Genomic DNA, 22,625 nt, shown 5'->3' with positions numbered 1-22,625 from the left:
AAATACCTTATATATGAATTTTCATCTCTGTAGACCAAAAACTCTAGGAGGAGTTTGGTAGGCAAAATTTGTTAAACAAAAATATATATGTATACATAAATATATATGGAAACAGTTTTGTGTTTACTATAAACTTTTTATGCAAATATTATGCAAGTATAAATCATGTAGAATATCTGTATGAATATAATTACACGTAATAGTTAGCTAAAGATGATTATCCCATTAAAAAACTGAAGCAACTAATAGGGAATTAATTAAAATGAATGTTTAAAAGAATATGAAAATTAGCTAGATTTTTTTGCTAGTGAAAGCAATTCCACAACCCATATATAAGAAAATTGTATTTTCGTTTAAAATAATAAAAAAGGGTTTTTAATATGAATATCAATACACACAAAAGAAGAACGAATTTATAGGAGTATGGCATAATCACGACACCCCGGTTCTCGTCAGATCACCGAGTTAAGCAACGTTGAACCTGGTTCGTACCAGATGGGTGACTATTTGGGAATTCTAGGCGCTGAATGTACTCTCCGCTTATCTCAGCATTTTTTATAGTCATCCTGTACATACACTTCACTTGCCACTCGTATCTAACAATGACAGGAGAGCTGTGATTGGAGACTGCACACTTCTTGCCACAAAAATTTAATGCGCAGGCATTCCTTCGTGGGTATCTATAGTCTGTCAAAGACTGAAGCAGGCCTTTTTTTTTACTCATATATATATATATACCAAAACATTTAGCCCTCCAGATGCGTTCCCTACCATTTGAGCTATCAGCAGATAGCTAAGAAAGATTCAAAATTAAACCACTTCAAGCTATGAATGAATTTGCAAATGTACAGAAGTAATAGAAATGGGTCGCAAGTTGAAGTGAATATTTTGCATTTCAACTTGCCAACATATTTCCGTACGCGTTGTTCATCCATGCAAACAAAGATTTTACTTGTTATAAACCAGTCTTGGTTTATGATCGCTATTTCCTGTTCAGTGTTATGTGACCAGTAGTTTCAAGGTTTATTAATTAAATATTTTCACAGAGTCACACACATACATACATTTATTGTTTTATTTATATAGATTAATTTTGGTTTATGTTATGGTACTGTTTGGAGGTAATGCTTGGAAGGGGAGGGTATGATACCTACGTTTATGGACTAATACTATAAATACAGAGAGCACATGCCTTTCAGCGTTAGTCTAACCCCAGTCAATGCAGCCATGGTTTTTCGTTTTGGCACCAAAGCTAAAACAGTCTGGGCCATTATTGAAATGGCTTTTTCCTTGTTGGTTAAGTATGGCTGATTTTGGTTCTGTGAAGTTCTAGGAGATCCACCCTCCCAGGTTGTTGCCTTCCATCTTTTGGGAGCAGTAAGTCTTTCAGTAAGTCTGAGGCGTCCATACCAGGAAAACACCACATACCATCTATAATATAAATCTCACCTATCTGTTTAAATGTATGTATGTATGTATGTATGTATGTATGCCTAAAACTTTCGACAGAGGTAACGGATTTTCACGAGATTGGTATTTAATTTTTAGGCCAATGTAAAAATGCACCATAATAATTCCAACATCACAATAAGCTCTATTATTATTATATATGTAGTATATAAAAAATTCTCAACCAACCAATCAGAGGTGGTCTAAGAAATAATGAATAAAAATTATGCTTGCATTTTGTCTTTTATCAGTTACTAGCTTATAAAATAATAAAAAAAATTGCCCGGGTGTTTGGAGGTGTAAAAGAAAAAAAAAGTTTTGATAGGGAGGTAGGCTCACTTGCCACTCGTATCTAACAACATCACTGGAGGTGTGTGCGTGTGCGAAGTAATAACCCTGTTTAAAATAAAAAAGAAAACGTTGCCCGGGTGTTTGGCGGTGTAAAAGAAAAAAAAAAGTTTTGGTAGGGAGGTAGGCTCGAACCCGAAGCCTTAAGAACTGAGAAATGACGAAATTAAACGTTTAAAAAATACAGTAGGTGGTTAAACTAACGTTAACGTTTTCTAGATCAAATATCATGCCATAGTGGTAGTAGTAGAAAATGAAAATGAAGGAACGATTTTTTTGCTACCCCTCCCCGTAGAAAAGTGACTTGTTGAGGGTGAAAGAATTAATATTTTTAGCCAATTTTTCGATATTTGTCATCCGAAGGGTCAAGCTTCAAAACGATATCAATCTCGTGAAAATCCGTCGCCGAGTTTTCGATATTTGTGTTCGAAGGTTCGAACTTCAAAATGATACTGATCTGGCGAAAATCCGTCACTTGGGTGGAAAGTTTTTGCAAGACATACAAACACACACACATACACACACACACACACACACACACACACTAACACACACTAACACACATTTTGGCTTTTATATATATAGATTGCTGATTCGTAAACAATTAAAATATTTTTCCAATTTCAGACTTCTGATTTGAGTAATGTGTACAAAGATTCTTCCCCAAACACTCCGCTGATATTTGTCTTGTCACAAGGCACAGATCCTGCAGCAGACCTTTACAGGTTTGCAGAAGAAATGAAATTTTCCAAAAAGATCAACGCTATTTCCCTTGGTCAAGGACAGGTCAGTTTGAAAAAGGTTCTCTTACATAAAATTTAAATCAAATCGTAATCTAGTGGGTGAAGTCCTTTTATCCTCCTACTACCTATTTTTCACAGAAGAGACGTTGCTAGTCTTTCTCTACTCTATCAGTATTTTCATGGCAGGTGCTCGGCTGAGCTTCAGTCTTTCCTTTCCTGTAAAACATTCACAACAAAAACTCATCTAGCTACAACCACTATCAATAATTTTCTTTTCTCTCTTTCTGTACCTAAAACGAAACGAAATTTCCACGAGTATTTTTTTTTCCTAGAACTGCACCTCTTTGGAACAAAATACTGTTAATGGGGCAGGTTATCTCAATATTCCATAAGAATCTTTCACTTAGTGATAAAAGCACCAAAATTGGCACAAATGACCTTCAGAACATACCTTTTAAGAAAAGAACGTTAGTCGTCAAAAATTCAAGATGGCTGCCTGTTTTCAAGATGGCTGCAGAAGCAAACCTGATCAATTTCAATTTTTGAAGAGGAATTCCGATTAACACAATTTCTTGAACGTGCATCTAAAAGAGCAGCTGAAATTCAGTACAGTCCTGAAGACTTGCACAAAAATGCGAAGAACTAGTATGGAGATGGAACAGTGTTTCCTTTGTGAAAAGAAGGAACCAACATCAGAGCTGCCTACACTGATGCAATCATCCTTGCTAAAGCTGCTAAGAAAATGTGTAGGCAGATGGTGGAACACAAGTTTAAGTTTGAAGGCAGTCTGTATGAGAATTCAGTGTACGATTCCTTGCCCTCAGCTTTGCTTTAATTCATCTGTATGATTGAGCATGGGGTGGGTATCAAGTCATGGCTCAGGTTTGGAGCAACTACAACTGACCTGGCAATGGCTCAACTCCTTCAATACAACTGTTTTGCCAAGTGCAAAGAAGGTGCTACCACACAAAGATCACACAATATGCACAAGATCACAGCATGCTGTCTCTATATGCTCCAAAAGGAAGCATATGACTGCCAATCTGCAGAAGAAAACAGAGTTCTGGATTTTGATGGCTGGTGTAAGACATGGAGGAAAGAGAGCCCTCAGTTTCAATTCTGGGAACTTGTTCTGTCAATGAAGTTGGTTGTGTTCTCGTTGGGTAAATCTTTCAGAGAGGCTAACTTCAGCTTGTACTGTCTAGCACACTCTGCTCTGATCTCTTTCTTTGCCAATATCAATGTCAATTATGCTCGATGACTCCTCATCCACCTCAGAGACATGGTATCCTTGGAACAAACTCCTCTCGCAGTGTTCCGTGAATTCCAACTTGGAAAGTTTATGGTCCACAAGACTCACGGGGAATTTTCTGGTAAAGCCATTGACCAAGCCCATGAATAAGATAATACAGTGGTCAAAGGCGATGGTGATGCCATTGGCATTACTGAGGATCCATCAGCCACTCCATTCCACCAACTAGTGCATCTCTCGTTCAGCATGTTAGACAATCTGCATTCCAAGCTGCTTGCATATGGGGCCAGTCAACAGAATGTACAATGCAACCTGAAAGTCCTAGCAACTGGCACTGGAAAAAAAAGGTGAAGCCTAGGAAGTTCTCTGGTCAACCCTCCCACCCATTGATCAGTCTTGCCAGCAGCTGACAAAATGTTGTTGCACGGATGAATGTCGGGGACCATGCAAATGTTATTGCTACACCCTGAAGTGCACACTAATGTGTAGCTGTAAATGCGAAGAGTAAAACAATGATTCGGGTTAAATTCAAGCAAATCACTTCAGTGTGTTGTAGTATATTGTGCTTCTGTCACAACAATTTGAGATACCACATCGGTAACTTTTACTGAGACAGTGCTAGTTCATATAATTGTCATCATATCACTATAACGCTTAATGATATTGAATTTTTCATTGCAGAATTCGATTCCTCCATTTTGTTTTTGAAGCTTGCTAACATGCTTTTCTGAAAGAGGGAGTTCTGAAGCACCTGTGCGCTAATTTTGGTGCTTGTATCACCAAGTGAAAGATTGTTTCAGCAATCTGACCCACTAAAACAACAATGTTGTAGTCAGCTACAAGGGCTGCTTCGTAGCTGTCTACCACATTGTTGTTTTAAAGTTCAATGTAAACAAATTTTTGCTGAGCAGTCCCTTTAAATTATCGGATTCTGGCAAACTTCTACCATCATTACAAATCACCATGGCGTTGTCTCATCGTCCACCTGATACTCATTAACCCTTATCCTCGAGTGGCCTTTGGGCCTTGATAAGTGATGACTCTTTAGGTGAAAACACTGATTCAGTTACTATTTTCTTTATGAATAATGAGCCAACTGTTGTAATCTTATACACTCTTAAAAAATAAAAATGACAAAGAAAATGGCGTCTTACTTCAAAAAGTCATGCTGTCTACAGAGAAGGGCATTGAAATATTTTAATTCTCACCTGTCATACATAACCAATCGTAATAAAAGACTTTTATCTTTTGGTAGAATGTGGACATGACATCGGGGATAATATATATATATATATATATATATATATATATATATATATATATATATATATATATATATATATATATATATATAAAGTGATGTATTATAGTTATGTATATTTAGTACTGATAAATGCCTCATTTGTATAATATAAAAAAGCATATATGAAGAGAATTATACATATATAAATATCAGTATTATTCCTCTCACTCCCTCCTCTCCTCTCTCTCTATTCAGCACTTCAACGTTTTTGATACTCATTTGTAATTTAAAAGAATCTTTTTCTTCTAATTTTTTGTGGCTTAGATTGTCTGATGAGATCGGCAGCATAATTTTATTGTCCTGTCGATTGAAACAACTTGTAATGATTTAATCAAAAATCCCCATGGTTGAAATAATATATATATATATATATATATATATATATATATATATATATATATATATATATATATATATATATAAATCTACCTACACATTCATATCCTGTATGTATATTTACTTATATTTTAATATATGCATTTACTTACATACTTACTTGCTTTATCCGGAATTTGCCATTCTCTCCCCTTAAATTTTTTTTTTCATTTCATTTGGTGTCTTTTAATAACTCCTGCTTATATTTTCATAAGTAATAACTTATACATTTCAGTTGACTTCTTTTTTGCTCTATATTTTTGGCGCCTTTTAACGTCATCTTGTCTGGGTCATTTTGACATTGGCTTTTCTATTTTAAATTTAATTCAATCACCATTCAATTTTTTTTCTCTCTCTTCTTCTTCACTCATTTTTTTCTCTCTTCTTTTTCTTCACTCATTTTGCATAATTACACCTTGCCCGGCAGCCAAGTCTAACGTATATCTTATCTTTCTTTTAATAATATTATTGGAATTCTTTCCCCCATTTCCTTGTACCTATTTGTGAATTATTCCACGGATTTCTGCCTTTTGGATTATTTTGGACCATCTTCCAATTATGCGATTCCCTTGGATTTTACTTGTGCGAATGGAAATTTAACTAACTTTCTTGGATTTGCATTTTTGAATTTTATCGTCATTGGATACTTTACCTTTCACCAGATATCCATTCACATGAAATCACTTTTTTCTTCACCCTATTCCCTTTGCTTCACTTTTTGTTATCAAGTAAGATCTTTGACTTACTTGTAGTTTCATCAAATACTTTTGCAAGCAAAATCCGATTCCACATTTTGCTAAATCCTACCCTCTGGTGAGAAGGAAAGTATTTCTTCGAAACTCCATGGATTAAGGACTATCCACTTATTTAGTGTTTCCTTTTCAAATTTAAATATGTTTTTAACTCTTTTTCAAAGTGTTTTTTAACATGTTTTATTAACTATTTGCTCTTATATATATATATATATATAAGGAGTTTACATGAATATTTTGACATTTCCATGTCGTTGTAAGGACTCAAAATAAATCTCATAGTTAGAAAGTAATTTTAAAATAAAATCCTCACAGAGCACATTCCAAAAATCAAAAGGAAAACAGAAAAAAAGTGAGGAAGTCCCGGATTTTTTACAACTCAATCCAATCAAATGCACTTTCACTCATCTCCCTACATAATCAGGGCCCGTGCCCATTGCGGGCCATAAATTAATTCGACATACCTCACTTAAGAGGCAGTGGCTGCAAGATTTATTTGGAGTCCTGATGAACATGGAAATATTGTTAACCATTGTTATTGTTAAATCTGCATAGATTCCTTATAATGTTTATATACATTTATTTGTAAAAGCTCTACATATGTATTGATGTTATGTTGTACGCAGACCAACACAGGTTGTGTGCAGTTTCAGTCGCAAAGAAGACCAAGACAAAGAATAGGAAATAACTCCAACTTGCTTGTTCTTTGTAGCAGCAACATTTATTTCTCATTGGTACAGCTGTGACGTCACCCATGTGATCTCGAACGTTCTCCACGTCTCCCACGTGACCGTTCTGTTTCTTTTTTATATTCCTTTTTTTCCACCGATGACGTCACTTTGCGTGCATTTACATACGCGCATCTGCACTATGTTACATTGAGCACTTTTGAAGTAATATTGGTTTTACTTCTTGTTATTAATATACTTGAACTTAATTACACTCATGCACACACACACACACACATATATACATATATATATATATGTATATATATATATATATATAGTAAGAACTACCTAGCTCTACCTATGTATTGAGCAGTGTTGAAGTAAATACTGAACAATTTACGCATAAAATTATATCTTCGTATATTAATTTATGTGATTAAATGAATATATATATATATATATATATATATATATATATATATATATATATATAATAAAAATCTTGTTATTGAAAATTTATTTAAACTTTCCAAAAAAAAACTTATAAACCTGTAAGGAAGGTATACAAAATTTTAATTATCCGACAAAGAGTACAAATAAACAAGAAAAATCTTATTCCATGGAGTTTCGAAGAATGAAATTCTTTCATCAGAAGGAAGAAGTTTGCAAAATATGCCATAAATTTTGCAGGTCAATGCATCATCAACATGAACATCGGCATTCAATTTTATTTTTGTAGGGTCCTCGAGCTGAAGCCATGATGCATGCTGCCCAAGAAAGAGGGAAGTGGGTATTCTTTCAAAATTGCCATCTTGCTCCCAGCTGGATGCCATGTCTTGAAAGACTAATTGAACTAATCGAACCAGAAAAAGTAAGTTCAAAATTCAATGCATACTAGTAGATGTATCTGGCATTGTCTGGGTGCGAAATATGTACTTATAATTATTCACATACCTATTTCACTATTGAACATAGAAAATATGCAACAGTATTAGTTTAATGTCTTGTATTTCTGTTTTTTTGGAGATGAGGATTAATAATTTGTATTATTTGAATTATTATGTAATCTACATAATATTTTGGCGTTTTAAATTATTTGTAAGCGTTTATTCAGTTCCTAAGAGAAAGTGTTGACATGATAAGTCACAGCTTTAAAGCATTCAAATATTAATGATGATTATTAGTGAAAAATATAAGATTAAATCAAATCGTCAATAAGAATAATTAAATGCAAAAAGAAAAAATAAACAAACAAATATAGCATCATTAAAATCTTGATAATCGCTCAAAAATAGAAAATTAAATATTGGTACCTGTAAAAAAAAATTTTAAGGGACGTTTTGAGGTGGTAGCGTGTCGGTATTTTGTGCATATTAACATTCCCAAACCAATGCTGTGTTTACATTTTGAGAGTTATCCGTCCATGCAAGGAAAGAGTAATATGTGTTTGTTTACACTTTATGGTAGTTCTGCCTGAAGGAAAGAGGAAAGGAAAGAGTGTGCAATGCGTGTTAAAATGCCAATAATTCTCAAACCCTTTGTTAGAGCTTATTGTAGTAAAATTTTAAGGGTTCCAGTATTTAATTTTAATAATTTTGAGCGATTATCAAGACCTCAAAGATGTTATATAGTTTTTTCAGCAGAATTACATCATGTGTAGAAGTTGATTTAAATTTATATGTCTGTGCGATTATCGAGTGTTAAAAGACGTTATGTATACTTTTTTTTTGAATACTTATGGATGTATGTTAACATGCTGAATTGTTAAAAATAAGTTGTCTGTATTTATGAACCATTAGGATAATTTTAAGGTTAAGGTTCTTGGATCTTCAGTTCCGATTGTATCAAACGATGTGACAAACATGATTGCATTAGATTCCATAGTTTTTGCAAGACTAAAGAGAACTGTTTGGAACAGAAAAGATTTGGAAGTTAAACTATAATGAACGTGTTGTTACCATAGCTGCAAATGCTTCTGAGATTTGGCCGTTAAAAGCAGTGGTTGGACGTAGGATCTCTGTCTTCGAAAATTGTCTGAGGATAATGGTTGGCAGAAAGCCATCTGCATCGCTGTAGGATAACCCAACGAAATGACATCATCGAGTTTGAAATTTAGATTTCTGTGTAAAGAAATATGTACCTCATACATTTATGTTTCGTTTCTTTCTTTCTTTTCTTCTTCTTTTTCCTCTTCTTCTTCTTTCAAGGTTCACCGCGATTTCCGACTGTGGCTGACGAGTATGCCGAGCGCCAAATTTCCCGTCTTCATTTTACAAAATAGTTCTAAAATGACTGTGGAACCGCCAAAAGGAATTAAAGCCAATCTACTCAAATCCTATTCAAATATTAATGATGATTATATGAACGCATTAGATGAAAAGGTATGTCTTTTTTTTTCTTTTTTTTGCTTCTGAATTTTTTAGATGAGGATTGATAATTCGTATTATTTGAATTCTTCAGACTATTATTCTCACCTTGAGTGTTATTTACTTCCTTAGGTGCATTTTGTTGAACTCATAAATCTTTCAATCAAATTCGGGAATCTGTACAGAATTTCAAGTAGGACCCTTTATTTATTCACGGGGTTAGCATTCTCTCGTTGAATCAACTATAATTGGGTTGAATTCCTAAGTAATTCACAATTATGTCTTTAGTGTAACCCGCACTGAGGATTGAACCTTTAATCTCCAAAGGAGTGTAACTTAGAATTGAATATTTTATACACTATGTCACAGATGCTTTTAGACAATTCCATGCAGGTTCCTAAGTTTGACAGAAAGATTCCCGAGTTCGACAAGCTACCGTTGAAGAAGGTCGAAGGTTACTTGACCAAAACATTGTGAGAATAACACTCAAGATGAAAACAGTAGTCTGAATAATCCAAATAAAACCAATTACATCATTTTCATGTTTTTTAACATGTAAAATCATCTTCATTTACTCGACTTATTTGCATAGTCCAAAGAACTTGAAAACAAAATTCTGCCACTTATCACAGACTTGTGTCAGTCTTTCAGCTACCAGGAACAGCATACCAGTCTCAATTCTTATCTCGTCGGCCTATCTCTTGATATTAAATCCATCCATAACGTTATTCTGAGAAAAAGATTGAGATGGTTTTGGCATGTTTCCTGCTTGCCAGATTCCAGCTATGTAAAAAAGAATCATATCAAAAAGATTTCAGTCAACAAAGATCCAAATTATCAGCCAAACATTTTAGTCCATTAAAAACGGGCAAAAGTTGAATCTGTTGACTCAGAATGAGTGCTTCATTCCAAATTGATGGTTGAACGTAATTAAATTTGTGCTCATTTTTGCATTAAGTACTAATCACTATTAATTCTTAACTATGCATCGAGCAGATACCATTTTATTATAATAAAGATGCATACAAAATTTCTGTCAGATCAGACAAGTAGTTTCCAAGAAAAAAATGGAACTTAAATACTAATTCCCATTAATTTCCAGGAATCCCTAACTGTGCATCGAACGGATATGATAATACTTAATTTGTTGCACCTTGTCATAACAAAGGTTCATACAAAATTTCAACCAGATCGACTAAGTAGTTTCCAAGAAAAAGTAAAACAGAGTTAGAGAAAGATAATATAGATTCATATAGAAAGTCAGTATTTGAAATTCAATTACACTCGTCTGTATTTATTTCAGCGTTGAATATACAATACTTAGCTAGAATAATACCCGTCCCAGGATAAGTAAATTAATTACCTGAATTAAGCAGTTTGATACCATTTTTATGACCCCCTTATGAAAAGTAGTATCAACATATAATGTTAAAAACCCTATGTCTAGAATTCGTATTTCTATTTTTTTTAACATAATCCACTATATGATTTTGATTCTAGAAAAGTCTAAAGCTGAAGAAATCTTAAGAATAAATTGAAATTGAAAGAATCATGCTTAATTGATGTGACTATGGATAAAAAACTTAATGTAAATCTGAAATATTTGAATTTTAAATGGGAGGTTGTGTCCATATCATGACCTATAAAATTCTTTAAAATACTCTGAAGAAACTGACATTTAGGGAATATTTATTAATTGATGTCTAATACGTGTAGTTAAAATTTCATAAAAAAACCCTCTGAGGTATCTGAATTTTTATGAACGGCTTCAACTTCGTTTTTGCCCCCTTTGCATAAAACTAAATTAGACTACATATAGCCTATATTACCCAACTGTCAGTCGAGTTATAAAATTTATAATGATCGGTTGATTAATTAGTTTAGGAGTGAATTCTGTGCATAGAAATATATAAGCATATATGCATACCTAACTTTAACACACACCTGCCAATCAACAGGTGGACAATTACATCCATGCAGACGGGGAGAGAAATGGAGAGAAACGCACAGGAACAGTGATATGTATTATGAGACTGCTTCCTACAAACTAAAACATTATTGTCTTCTTCAAGTCCAATGTCAACAAATACTTGTCGAACTGTCCTTTTAAGTAATCAAATTTTGTACTCTCATAGTATTGTTCATCATCCAACTAACAACCTTATTGCCATGCCAGCCAATGGCATTCACTCTAAGTGGGTTGAACTGGCTTCCTCCTAAGGAGGAAGTGTCAAGGGAGTATTAAATTCACAGGCGGTCCTCAATAGCATGTATGTCCCGGTCAGGCGAGATAATAATGTTAGGTTTTTGCAGTTCTTGCTGGGAGATGTCGACATTCTCCTACATACAGTGCCTAGTATTCCTAAATAGTCACCTATCTGCTACTGACCAGGCTCAACGTTGCTTAACTTTGGTGATTTAACGAGGACTGGTGTGTTAAACGTGATTATGCCATATATAATATCATTGTTGTGTTCCAATCTTGTGCCATATGCGAGTGAAAGTCCATAATCATGTGCTTGTTGACCTTCCAGACGAAGGAAACACCGTCTGCAAATAAGTTCTTTCATACCTCATAAAAAGGACTAAGTCTAGAGAAAACTGTTGAAGACAGAAGAGGTTTATTCGCCCTGATCTTTGTTCAAAATCATTGACCAATGGGATGGGAGGGAAGGAAAGAGAGAGATCGATAATCATATCTTATCAGAGCATTTTAAAATAACATGTTCACGTGTGTTGTGTTTCCAGCAGATTTATATTAAATATAATAATTTGACGAAAACATAATTCATTAATTCAAGTGGTGTCCTGCCTGGTACAGGCATTAACGGCTATGACTCTCCATCTATCTCTCTCCCTCGGGGCATTCATGAATCGATTGTTGCTCATCATTTTTTATGTTGCCCAGGTGTTCAGACCGTTAACGTTTGTTTCTTACTATCGTCCTCTGCTTCTTCTATCCATGATCTTTCCCATCAAACTAATCTGTTCTATTCCGTTTTTTTTTCTGTAGACATGGCCCATGAATTTCATTTGTCTTTTTCGTACTGTTCTTATTAGAGACATTTCTGTGTTAGTAATTTCTTATACCCCTTAATTTGTTTTCTTTTCTGTCCAGGATATCTTAAAAATTTTTCAGCAGGAACGAAGTTTCAGTCGCCTCTAGTCTCTTCCTCGTACTGTTGGTGATTGTCTAGCACTCAGAACCATATAACGGAACAAACCATGCATACGTTTGGAGTATTCTGAATTTGGTGTCTATTTTAAAGTTTCTGTTGGTCATGATTAATGATAGTCTCTTGAAGGCGACTTTGGCTACAGCTATGCGACTTTATATTTCCGTAGTGCCCCTTCCATCAGATGTAATCCAGTAGCCCAGATATTTGAATTTATCAACTTGTTTAATTGGTACACCGTGACTTTGTAACTTGCATGTTGGAACTTGGGTGTTCTTGGATACTGTTATGTGTACCGTTTTTGAGATGTTTAAAGCAAGTCCTTTACTTTCATTTGCTTCCATCAGTGTCCAGCATGTGTTGGAGGGCCTCCTCGGATTGTGCTATTTACACACTGTCATCTGCATACCTTAGATGATTAATGTTGTGCCCAATCAAACTTATTCCTTTGATGTCTTCAATTTCTCTCAGTATGTTTTCGCTATAGAGGTTGGATAAATCTGGTGATAAAACACATCCTTGACAGACTCCTCTTCTTATTAATGTTTCCTCACTGTGCTCTCCATCTATTCTAACTATCGCTGTTTGTCTCTAATAGAGGTTGCTCAGTTCTAAGATCTTTCCCATCAATATCTAGTTTATTTAGGATTTTAAATAGGTCTTCATGTCTTACTTTAACAAAGGCTTTTTAGAAATCAATAAAACACAGGTGGAGGTCTTTCTACATCTCTCTACATCTTTCTGTCAGCATCATCATTGTGAATATGGCATTTGTTGTTCCCTTGTCTGCGACAAATCCAAAATTGCACTTCTGATATTTCAAATCGCATTTTGTTTTGCAGTCTCATCATTAGTATTTTTAGTAGGAGCTTCAGTGGATGGCTCATTAGGCTAATCGTTCTGTGACATTCGCAATTGGTTGTTCCAGGTTTCTTGAGGAATGTGATAAATGTGGAGATAAGCATATCTGTGAGAATCTTTCCAGTGCCATAAATGCTATTGAGAAGAACAGATAGTTTATGCCTATTTTATCAAGTGTTTCATACGTTTCCACTGGTATAGAGTCTGGTTCAACAACCTTTTTCTTTGTTCATTTCTTTGATGGCATTTTTAGCTTCTGCCTTTAAGATCGGTAGTCCTTCTATCGGTCAGACTGATTTACTCTGTCGTCATAAAAGAGGTTTTCGATATAATCTTCCCATCTGTTAAGTATGTCTGTTTTATGCATCAGGAGATTCCCATCTTTTGATTTGAAAACATAATGCAAAAAATTTATACAACAATGAAAGTAAAAAGACTCTCAGGCAACACCGAGTAGTTATTAATAATTGAACTTAAATTCTAGCGACATTTCTCTAGTGAATGTTAGATCTTTTTAGGAATCATATTTTTTTATGGAAATCGCTCCAGACAAGACATGGAGCCACTTAATGTAAGGATCTAACAAGAATCAAAAATGATTATCGCAAAGACAGTAGATGCTTATTGATCTTAAGTCTTGAAAAGATTAAAGTTAAAAGTAGGTGGAAAACAGTCAGCAGGAAGAGAGTTCCACAAACCTGTGGTTTTTGGAAAGAAGCTACTGGAATATACGGCATAATCACATTAACACACCAGTACTCATTAAATGACAAAAGTTAGGCAGCGTTAAGCCTGGTCTGTACCATATGTGTGACCATTTGAAAATACAAGATGCTGTATGTAGGAGGATGTTGACACCTTCATTGAAGAACTGCAAAAACCTAACATCATTATCTCTTTCGACAGGGATATGCAAGATACTGGAGATCGCTTGTGAATTTAATATTCTCTTGACACTTCCTCCTTTGGAGGAAGCTGGTTCAACCCGGCTAGGGTGAGTGCCTCTGGCATTTTTTTTTTAGCATCTTAGAAGACACTTTAATGATGTTACTTTTCGACCTTGTGTCATGCATGAATGAAAGTTCATAACCATACTTTTGTTAGATGCTTGTGCTGTACGCAACTTTTGTGCAATCTTTCCAGACTGAGGAAATACCATTTGCAGCTAAGTTCTTTCATACCTCAAAAAAGATTAAGCCAATATAAAACTGTTGGAAGATGAAGAGGGTTTATTCACCTTGATCTTTGTTTCAAATCATCAGTAAGAGGATGGAGACAAAGAGAGATCGATAACCACTGTTTACTTATATCTTATAAGTGCATTTTTAAGACATATTCACACTTCTCATGCTTCCTAGGAACTCCTGACTTCTCTCTCTCTCTCTCTCTCTCTCTCTCTCTCTCTCTCTTTTAGTCATGTGATGTTGCCGCAATATATTTGTTACACGGACGTTTTTCTTGTGATTGCATAATGGTTGAGATTGCTTGTTGTTTTTCGAACCGAATAAACATTTTACATTAAGTAAAAACACTAAAAACTTACCAAGTTAAGGAGAAGAGTAGCTTATCTTGCCTTTGGTAACATTTATTTGTTATATATTTAACATTTCTATCACTTTTCGAATCTCTGGATTGTAAAACAAACCCGATATTTTTGTACTTATGTGCATGACTTATTAAGCGCAATATTAATTTGAAGGAGTATTTTCGAAATTAAAAATTAAAACATACTTTCATTTTTTTTCAGACGGACAATTTTAAAAGTTTGATTTTTTCTTTGAGTTTATTCCATGGAGTTATTATCGAACGTCGAAAATTTGGTCCGCTTGGTTTCAATATTCCATATGAGTTTACGGATGGTGATATCAAAATATGCATGAGTCAGCTGAAAATGTTTATTCAAGAATACACGGAAATTCCATTCAAAGTAAGTATACAATATCATCCCCCCTCCCTGGGACCAACCCAATAATCAGCAAAATCCCATCCTTTCACTATAGAGATCCCCAAAGTGCTGGAAAGTTTTCTACTCCTATAACTTCCTTCCTTGAACTGCTTGCCTTTGGAATTCCTTCCTCGTTTCCATGACTGTACCAACATGCAGAAATTTAAATATAATGGGAACAAATATATTCTTGTACAATTTCTCACTTAGTATACCCATCTATTATATAAATTTCACCTGTCTGTTTAAATATATGTATGTATGTTTGTATGTCTGCTTAAAACTTTCGACAGAGGCGACGGATTTTCATGTTTTCTTTTGATTTTCATGCTTCCTTTTGAAGCTCAACCCTTTGGACGACAAATATTGAAAAATTTGCCAAAAACATTAATTCCTTCACCCTCAATTAGGCAGTTTTCTACAAGGAGGGTCTGTTTTTTTCGCTGACATTGTCTGCAAGTCATTCAAACCTTGTGTAAACGACGTCGCATAAAAGGTGTTATTTCAACCAACTGTGACGTCACAACCACGGTAGGCGCATCGATAAGAGCTTTTTTTTTCCACCTCTTTTTCCTCTGAAGTGTTACGGGTTCGAGTCTGCTTACTACTTCAATTTGTTTTTTTTTTTTGCACTCACAATTTTCCTTTTTTTTCTGCTTAACCAACACCCTTGCATACACCTCCACTTTCTTTCCTGTCTTCGCGTCATGGGTTCAAGCCTGCCTGCCTACTACAACTTTTTTTTTGCTCAACATACACTTATAAATACCCGGGCAAGTAATTTGGTTGAGATCGCAAAAGTCAAATTTTTTTAGACTTTGACCCCAATTTTGACCACTTAACATTTATTGTTTTCGGCTCAAATCGAATTAAAAAGTTTAATCCATGTCTAAGTAACCTATATCTAAAATTTCAAGTGTTTAGACCCAAAATTGGTAGAGAAGTTTCGTAGAGTTTTCAAAGGTCTAATCATTGAACTTTGACCCTTTGACAGCCAAATTTCTGGCCGAAAATCAATTAAAAAGATTTTCCCAAATCTCAATACTCCTTATGTCAAATCTCGAGTCTGTAGACTGAAAATTGACAGAGTTATTTGGTGGGGAAATGTACACACACAGACACACACATGCACACACACAGAGACAATTTCACTTTTATATATATATATATATATATATATATATATATATATATATATATATATAATCGAATCTCGCTAGATTCAGCCACTCTGATGAGTCGTGGACGACGAAACACGTGTCAGTGGATAACTATATTTTAAAAATAATATATATGCCGCTTCCCATTAAAGGGGGTACCAGATTGGTCAATGGGAAAATTATTCCCAACAAGCATTTAGGTAAAAATGCACTTTTGTATAAATACTTGAATTCATTCAAGAAAGTATCGCTAACAAAAACAAATAAAAACATGCACGTAAAAGTGATACATTTAGTAGTCCGACGAGGTTAGCCGCATGGTAGAGGTTTAGGCTTCTTAACATGAGGTGCCGATTTCGAATCTCGCTAGATTCAGCCACTCTGATATACATATATATTACCAAAACTTTTTTTTATATATTAAAATTTGGTAATGTTCATATACACAAAATCAAAGTCAATATTAATTGACCCAATTAATTAAGCTTCATGACTATCATAATCAAACATGCATATAATATTTTTGCGAAAATCAAAACAACAAAATATAAAATAAGAACATAATATGGTGTATTTCCTGATGTGTTACAATTTTTTTGCAACCATTTGGCAAATTAAAACATTATATTATTTAAAAATATTCCAAAAATAGCTACTCTTCAAACACAAAAATACATTTATCATATGTATATATATGAAGGTATTCATAATCCCTAGTTTAAGGAAACGATCAGTTTGGACTCACCTCGCTCATCCTCATTTTATTTTTTTTAGTGTTTGAAAAGTAGCTATTTTTATATCAAATTTGTCCAAATGGTTACGAAACAATTACAACACATAAGGAAATACACCATATGATGTTCTTATTTTATATTTTGCTGTTTTGATTTTTGCAGAAACATTATATATATGTGTGTGTGTGTGTGTGTGTGTGTGTGTGTGTGTGTGTGTGTGTGTGTGTGTGTGTGTGTGTGGGTGTGTGTGTTTTGTGTGTGTGTGTGTGTAACAAAAGTGAGTACACCTCTCACATTTTTTCAAATATTCAAGTATATCTCTTCATAGGACAACACTGAAAAAAATGTTTTTTGACGCAATGAAAAGTAGTGTGTCTGCAGCATATATAACAATTTATTTTCCCCTTAAAATAACTCAAAATATAGCCATTAAAAGCCAAATCCCTGGAAACAAAAGTGAGTACACCCCTTACGAAAAGTTGTCAATATTAACATGTCAACTCTCAATGTTTTGTGTAGCCACCATCATTATCCCAAAACTGCCTTTACTCTCTTGGGCATGGAGTTTACCAGAGCTTCACATGTAGCCACTGGAATTCTCTTTCACTCTTCAATTACAACGTTGTGGAGCTGGCAGATATTCGAGACTTTGTGCATCCCCACCTTCTGCTTAAAGATGTCCCAAAGATGTTCTATTGTGTTCAAGTCTGGAGATATGGTTGGCCAGTCCATCACTTTTACCCTCAGCCTCAGTAAAGCAATGGTTGTCTTTGATGTGTATTTTGGGTCATTGTCATGCTGGAACATTGCTCTGCAACCCAGTTTCTAAAGGGAGGGGATCATACTCTGCTGCAGTATTTGACAGTACATGTTGGAGTTCATGTTTCCCTAAATGAAATGTAACTCTCCAATACCTGCAGCACTCATGCAGCCCCAGACTATGACATCCCATCATCATGCTTGACTGTAAGCATGATACACTTATCTTTGTACTCCTTACCTTGTTGCCGCCACACATACCATCAAAACCAAACAAATTAAATTTCGTCTCATCAGACCGTAGAACATGGTTCCAGTAATCTATGGGCTTTGTTGACATGTCTTCAGCAAACTGTTTGTAGGCTTTCTTGTGTATTGTTTCAGAAGAGGCTTCCTCCTGGGGCGACAGCCATGCACACCAATTTGAGGAGTACAAGGATAAGTATGCCATGCCTGAAGTCAAGCATGGTGGTGGGAATGTCATGGTCTGGGGCTGCATGAGTGCTGCAGGTATTGGAGAGTTACATTTCATTGGGGGAAACATGAACTCCGACATGTACTGTCAAATACTGCAGCAGAGCATGATCCCCTCGCTCCAGAAATTTGGTCGCAGAGCAGTGTTCCACTATCGACACTATCGACAGCCAGCCATGGTTCCAACGGTGAACACCATAGATTGTCAGACCTAGAATCAGTTCGGTATCTTGCTTAACCGTTCTGAGTCATGATTTTAGCTGGCTGCCGCATTGTTTCTTCCAGTCCTGAAGAGGAACCATATCAAATCAATATGTGCATATGGGCCCGTATAATCGCCTCCTTGGGGGCAGGGGCGTCGATGTGTGTATGTATCTGTGTATGAGCGCACGCATACCCAATTTTAACACCTTAAAGAAAATTTGACGTAAGCGGGAGCAACGCGGGTGTCTATGCATGCAGGCGCACATTAGTGTATATATTTGCACGCCAGGGCGGGGATGTATGTGTACATGTGACCGTTTCTTTTAAGTATATATGTGTGTATGTGCGCATGTGTGTACCCGTGCCCGCGGCTAGCTAACCCTTTCCAAACAATTAACAACAAAATAAAAAATAAAAAAATAAATAAACCGAATCATAGCCCCCCCGTCCGCCTACAAACATAAGCGAACACCCAACAGGTCAAGACATACTTACCAAGAAATCATCTCACCAACAAGACGCAAAAAACTTTAACATTAAGACTCGAATTTTAAAGTACCCCCACATATTCCCCTTCCCCTCCATGTATCCCCATGCCCTCAGCCACACCAGAAATGAACTTCCCAGACCCTCCCTCACAAGTTCCTTAAACCCCAAAACTAAAATATTACCAACATACCAAGCGCCCCCTCCCACCTCCTCCCCTTGTTCCCTTCCTCTCTTTCTTCCGCCCTCCTCGCACCCTCCCCCTGACCTCATTCACTCTTTCACTCTTTCATCCCATAATAACAAACATTTCTGTAAAAGTCTGAGGAAGCTACAGACCGTTAAAAAAATGGCCGGGTAGTTGAAACAATAATGTAACTTAACAGAAAGATACGGTAATAAAAAATAAAACGGATATATATATATATCCCAAAAATAAAAATAAAAAATTGTTCTTTGTTCCTTAAAACAAAACAAATACATTTTGATTAATTCAAAGAAAATAACTTTTAATACAAAAATAATTTTTTTTAATTTGTTTACTAAATCAAAGAAACAAAACTTTTAATACAAAAACAAACAAAAAAAAACAGTTGACAAAAAAAAATAAAACAGTAGATTTTATGAATTTATTACCGTGAGTTGTTTATTTTATTTTATTTTTTCCTTTTTGTATTGCTCGGTATAATCCGGCAGTTTTCGTCGTCCGCCAGTCGTTGGCGAGCAAGACTCACGGAAAAAAGGGGTGTTAAACTGCAGAAATACCGCTCATGAGATTAACAACTTCTAGACTCAAAAATTTAAGAAGTCATAGGTGCACTGCAATTAATAATCTCACAAAAATCTAATATATAAACGACTATATATCTGTCCGTCTATCTGTCTCCATATTTTCAAACTCTATCTCCTCCGAAACTAAAAGTCGCAGAGCAGCGCTAGGGACCTCAAATGATTGAAATTTTTACGGACCATTCTTTTATGGGTCTTCAGCCGGTTAAAATATTTTTTAAGGGGTCAAAAGGGGTCAAAATTGAAAAAATCATTATAAATTTTGTGCATTCATCTTAGGTTATTTTTAATTTTTAATTGTTAATCAGTTCATATGTAAGTCACGTTGGTACAGTGGTAACGTCACTACCTTTGAATGCTACAGTTTTGCTTTCAGTTTCGATTCTAGCTGATGGCACCTAAATACTTTTTTTTTACTTTTGAAATCACGACTTTATAATAATATATACAAAACTTGGAAAATTAAAATATCATATTTAAGCGTATTTTACGCCCTGCCAAAGCCGCACCCCTCCGCCGCTAGTGTTAAATAACATTGTTCAGTCAAGAGTGCATATATTTGCAAGTACATCTAATAATTTTGATTATTTTCAGGTTTTGAAATACACAGCAGGTCACATTAATTACGGTGGCCGAGTAACAGATGACCTTGACAGACGCTGTTTAATGACCCTCCTGCAAGATTATTATTCTGATAAAGTTCTGCAACCAGAGTTTGCATTTTCTGAATCCAATATTTATCGACAGATCCCAACTTCCAGTGAACACAGTGTAAGTAAAACTTAACTCTACTTGATTTATATGCATAAAAAAAAAAAGATTCATCTTTTATAATGCATCATTTTTTGTTTTTGCAATTTTAGGAATACATGGACTATATAAAAGAGTTACCAATCAATGACAACCCGGAAATATTTTTCTTGCATGAGAATGCTAACATTACGTACGCCCAGAACGAGACTCGAAACCTGCTCAATGGATTACTTGAGTTACAACCCAAATCATCAAGTGGAGGGGGACAGTGCATAGAAGAGGTAAGTATTTTTATCTATATCTATGAACTAGAAGGGCTACTCAGCATTACCCGGGAGCATATCTAAGAAAATAGAAAAGTTAAAAAAAAGTATAACAGCTCTCTCTCTCTCTCTCTCTCTCTCTCTCTCTCTCTCTCTCTCTCTCTAGGCTCGCTGTTTGTTTATAAATAAACTATAAAAGTGGTAGACGAATGTTTGTTTAAAATAGACATTTTGTGAGGTTATTTACGGGCACCGCACCCATGGATTGATCGGTAGAACTGCTGACTATCAACATGATGGTTCTGAGTTCAATCCTCGGCTTTGGAGAGGTGTTACTCTAGCAGCACTGATGAGTTGTGATACAACGAAACAGGACTGTATGTCGATTACTACATATATATATATATATATATATATATATATATATATATATATATATATATAAAAGGTCTATATTCCAAATTTCAAGGTGTCCATCTTACCGTTCATTTCTTTAAGCAGGTTAAATTTAAATGTTGAAATAAATGGTAAGATGGACAGCATCTTGAAATTTGGAATATAGACCTTTTGTCATTTATACGTACATGCTCTGTAGTTAGATTGAGCTTCATGAATTAAAGGATTGATATAAATAAATGATGAAATATAATTGTTGTATTACGAGGTGGATTTTATATTATAAAATGTGTTATATGTTATATGTTGGGTCTGATATTTTGTTAATGATATTTTCTTATAATATCTGTATTAAAACGTATTAATCGTATGTATATTTGTTTAGCCAGGAGGATATGATATTGACGTGTAAACTGAGTCATGTTGTATCAGAGTTATCACACGGGTATATTTTACAGTTCATATATACGAAGAATAATATATGCTTCATAACTTTTTCTTGAAGAGTTCTTGTATCTTCACTTGCTGAGCTCCGTGACGCAACCATGAAACGACCAGCACCATCCAATTGAGATATCTGTTCTTTCTTTTGTGAACCCACGAGAACAACACTTTATATTTTTATAATATAAATTTATTTCAGCTGTCTCAAATGGTTTCACAGGGTCTGCATTTCTTCTACATGTTTCTTCTTCTCCCATCCTGCTCCCTGGCTGTCAAGTATGTCTCTTCACCTGTATGACTAGACCCCAACTCTGTCATCTGTTCATTCTAGTGATCAAACTCCAACTGTCGACTCTAAAGTTCCTGACCTCTGACCTCAGTTCCATTACGTCATCATTCAAAGTACACATATCCCTTACGTGTGGTCTTTCCACATCTGTGTGCCCAAGTTTATTTTGTTTATATTTAACCTAGCTAATTTATATAAACATATCAGCTAAAATCCATTGCTACACTTAATTCTATAAACAATAAATAACTCACAAAAAAACTATTTTAAGAATATCCTTGAATAGATAGTTAAATATATAGATAGGCCGGTAGTTCGATAATAACTAATTCACTTTTACAATGTTAATTAATCAACATAATTGAATAAGCATACTTTCTCACAAGCATATATATATATATATATATATATATATATATATATATATATGTATATATTTTTATTTGTTTTTACATAAGCAGCAATATATATATATATATATATATATATATATATATATATAGTAAGTTATAAAATATATATGGCACTTAAACTACGCATTTCATCCATGCTAGGATTCATCAGGCTTATGCGAGGATTTTGTGGTTGTCTTGCGTTTTTATATACACACCTTCTATTATGTTTTTAGTAAGC

General features: G+C 34.7%; 1 protein-coding gene across 1 annotated transcript in view; it reads left to right on the top strand.

Moving 5' to 3' along the window:
- Positions 1–22,625, top strand: part of LOC145296792 (dynein axonemal heavy chain 1-like) — a 350,721-nt gene that overhangs the window by 295,705 nt on the left and 32,391 nt on the right. The window contains exons 69-74 of the mRNA XM_080142859.1: positions 2,425–2,583; positions 7,633–7,764; positions 9,101–9,274; positions 15,044–15,223; positions 20,442–20,618; positions 20,711–20,881. Of these exons, the coding sequence (XP_079998985.1) occupies positions 2,425–2,583; positions 7,633–7,764; positions 9,101–9,274; positions 15,044–15,223; positions 20,442–20,618; positions 20,711–20,881 (993 nt within the window). The remainder of the gene's footprint in view (positions 1–2,424; positions 2,584–7,632; positions 7,765–9,100; positions 9,275–15,043; positions 15,224–20,441; positions 20,619–20,710; positions 20,882–22,625) is intronic.

This window comes from Euprymna scolopes, chromosome 17 (genome assembly GCF_053919585.1).
Source record: "Euprymna scolopes isolate OS-2025 chromosome 17, ASM5391958v1, whole genome shotgun sequence".
Classification (NCBI taxonomy): Eukaryota; Metazoa; Mollusca; class Cephalopoda; order Sepiida; family Sepiolidae; genus Euprymna; species Euprymna scolopes.
The sequence above is the reverse complement of the archived record's forward strand: the minus strand, read 5'-3'. Positions and strand labels throughout refer to the sequence as shown.